Genomic DNA, 3,090 nt, shown 5'->3' on the forward strand with positions numbered 1-3,090 from the left:
CCCCCCGCCCAGGCCCCTGGCGCTACTCACGCGCCCTCGGCGCCCTGCGAGCCCACGATGAAGCCGAACTTGTCGATGCGACGCTCCGCGAAGCCGTTGGCCTCCGAGTCGGAGCCCAGAGAACTGAGCTCGTCGGCAGCCACAGCGTCGGGGCCCGGGGCCAGGCTCTCCCGGGTCCCCGACAGGCTTCCCCCCGCCGCGGGCGCGCGAGGCCCGTTCTCTCCGCGGCTCTTCGCCATCCTGGCCGCGCCCGCCGCCTCAGCCTCAGCCTCAGCGGCCGCCTCAGCCACCTCAGCCTCCCGGCAGCCGCCGACGCCGCCAATGCCCTGCCCATTCGCCGCGGCCATTGGCCACGATACGGCTGGGGGCGGGACTCTAAGCCACTAGGGAGCGTCCCTCCACGCCCAATGGGCGCTACGGATGCAGGCCCCGCCTACCTGCCCCGGGCTGGCGCCAACAGGCCCGACGTGAGGGGGTGGGGCAGCGGGTCCCCCAAGCTGCCAATCAGGAGAGTTCACCTGGACCAGCTTCTCCGGCCTTTCCGGGTTGGCAGCCGGGCGAACCTGTCACCTCCAGCACCTGGCTGGCAGGTAGCCCACAAGCCTGCACCAGTTTATACCTCATTAGGACAGGGTGGGGGAGAAGGGAGGGGAAAGTAGACCCACATCCGCACACGCATGCACGCTCCCATAGAGACACACAGCACACGAGTCGGCGGTGTGTGCAGTTGCTGCGCTTACCTTCTCAATTAAGAGATACAGGGGGAGGCCGTTCAGTAAGCGGCGACTACCGAACTTCTGCTCCTCCTGAGTCCCTAGCGATGTACTGTTTCACTCATTCCTTTATGGCGAGCTCTGGTGGCGATGAACTCTGACAAGACGCAGATGGCCTCAGGAACTCGTCGAGGGGAGCCCTTAAAAGCCCCACCAAGCCCCTACAAGTTCGATAGCCCTGTTCCACTGGTCACGGCTCCCTAGGCTTAAAAAATGAGCTCCCGGGAGACCTAATTATTAAGATTGATGAACAGGTTTATTGAGCCGCACTGCCTTAAGTTCTACTTCTGTCTCTGATAATCATTTAATGCACCAATTCACTTCAATTTAAATATATGGATACATGGCATGACAACAATCAGGAACAAGAGGTGCATTGCAAAGTGGACTAGGGGAGGGGAGAGAGGAAAATGTAACAATGAATGAATTTTTTAAAAAAAGATTTATATATGAGAAACATGTTTTCAAATTCAACTGGAGTTAGTATATTTACCAAGTTGTGTAGTCATCAGTATTTTGTTTCCTTGCTATGATCCCCCGAAGAAATGCCATACCCAGTAGCAATCACTCCCTATTCTACGCTCCCCCGGTCCGGTCCTGGGTATAAAAACAACACAGATAGCCCTCTGCTATCTGTTGTTATTGTTGTTAAGTGCCATCAAGTCAACTATGACTCATATTGTTGGGTACCTCCCAGCTATGGATTGGAGTGTGAACCGACCCATACCTGACCTTTCTGCAGGTTTTCAAAGGCAGTAAATTACATGGGAAGAGAGTGCCTGTCTTTCTACCAGGCCCTTTGCATTGGCAGCTCTATTTCTTACCATAAGCCGTTGCGACCCTAAAAACAACAAATCTGAACCTTATAATGTCTTGGACCAGTCTCAGGATCTCTTGTCATGCTCATGCCCACTGTGGTAGTTCTGTCAGTCCATTTTGTTGAGGGTCTTCTTCTCAATAGCCAATCCTCTATTTTCCCCAGCATAATGTTTCTCTAAGGACTCTTGAAAATATGCACTGATTCCAATTTATACCAACAGCCTCATAGGGTTTCCAAAGCTGGAAATTTTCAGGCAAGCAAACTGCCACATCTTTCTCCAGCAGAGTGTGGGCTCAAACCACAGACCTTTTGTGCCACAAGAGCTTCTCCCAGTCCTGGACAGTTACTAAATGTACTTCCTCTACCTTTAGACATTTTCTACAATGGGTGGTCTTCCACATTTTCCTTCTTTTAGGTGACAATAGTTTTAAGGGTTCCCTAAATTGTAGTAAAAGCAGACAATTGGCATCCATCAGCAGCTCTGAGGGAGAATGATAAACAGTCTCCTCTGTGCAATTTGCAGCCTCTGAAAATCCACTGGAGGGTCAGCTATGAGTTGGTTCCAATTTGATGGCAATGGAACTTTTTGTTATTGTAGCATGGGTCAGTACTCCATTCCTTTTTATGGCCGAAAAATATTTTGTATATTCATTCATTAGTGATGGCCATTTGGGTTGTATGAATGAATAATGTTACTATGAACAAACTTTTGTATGAAGCTGTTTTTCTTTTCTTTTCTTTTTTTTCTTTTCTTGTGTGCCGTCAAATGGGATCCGACAGGCACAGGAGGAGATTGCTCCTCCTTCTCCAGCAGAGCATCTACTTGGTGGATTTGAATCCTGTGCCTTCGGGATTGCAGTGCAGCTTCTTGCCACTAGGCCACCAGAGCTACTTGGTTTTCATTTCTTATGTGTATGGCAACTGTTTTGACCTTTTCAGGAATGTGCAAAACTACTCTCCAAATTAGTTGTGCCATCTCTTGTAGTCTTTTGGCAATAGGAGTTATTGTTTTGTTGTTGTTATGTGCTGTTGAGTCACCTGCAACTCATAGGGGAGTAGCTCTAAACCCTACCCTATTCTGAACCAGTCTCACTGTCTCTGACACAGCTGCCCCCATTACCCCAGTTACTGTGCCAATCCATCTCATGCAGGGTCTTCCTCTCCTACTGTCCCTCCAGCCTTCCAAGCATGATATTTTTCTCTAATCCAAAGTATGTCAGACAGAGCTTCAAAATCCTTGCCTCTAGGCAGCTCTGTGGCCTAGTGGCAAGAAGCTGCACTGCAATCCCAAAGGCACACAGTTTGAATCCTCCAGCTCTGCTGGACAAGGAGGGGCCATCTCCTCCTGTGCCAGTCGCAGTGAATTCAATGGTTGTTGTTGTTGTTGTTATGTGCCGTCAAGTCGTTTCCGACTCATAGCGACCCTATGCACAACAGCCCTAAACCCTGCTCTATCCTGCGCCAACCGCACCGCCTCTGACACACCCATCCCGATTA

General features: G+C 50.6%; 1 protein-coding gene across 2 annotated transcripts in view; it reads right to left on the bottom strand.

Moving 5' to 3' along the window:
* Nucleotides 1–324, bottom strand: part of TBC1D10A (TBC1 domain family, member 10A) — a 45,635-nt gene extending 45,311 nt beyond the window's left edge. Inside the window, exon 1 of one of the 2 annotated variants that reach the window (XM_006894780.1) lies at nt 31–324. In XM_006894780.1, coding sequence (XP_006894842.1) covers nt 31–239 — 209 coding nt within the window. In that variant the 5' untranslated portion in view covers nt 240–324. The remainder of the gene's footprint in view (nt 1–30) is intronic. The other variant, XM_006894779.1, reaches the window with a different exon arrangement.
* Nucleotides 325–3,090: the final 2,766 nt, after the last annotated feature.

This window comes from Elephantulus edwardii, unplaced genomic scaffold (assembly GCF_000299155.1).
Source record: "Elephantulus edwardii isolate Elephantulus edwardi_28Jun2011 unplaced genomic scaffold, EleEdw1.0 scaffold00151, whole genome shotgun sequence".
Lineage (NCBI taxonomy): Eukaryota > Metazoa > Chordata > Mammalia > Macroscelidea > Macroscelididae > Elephantulus > Elephantulus edwardii.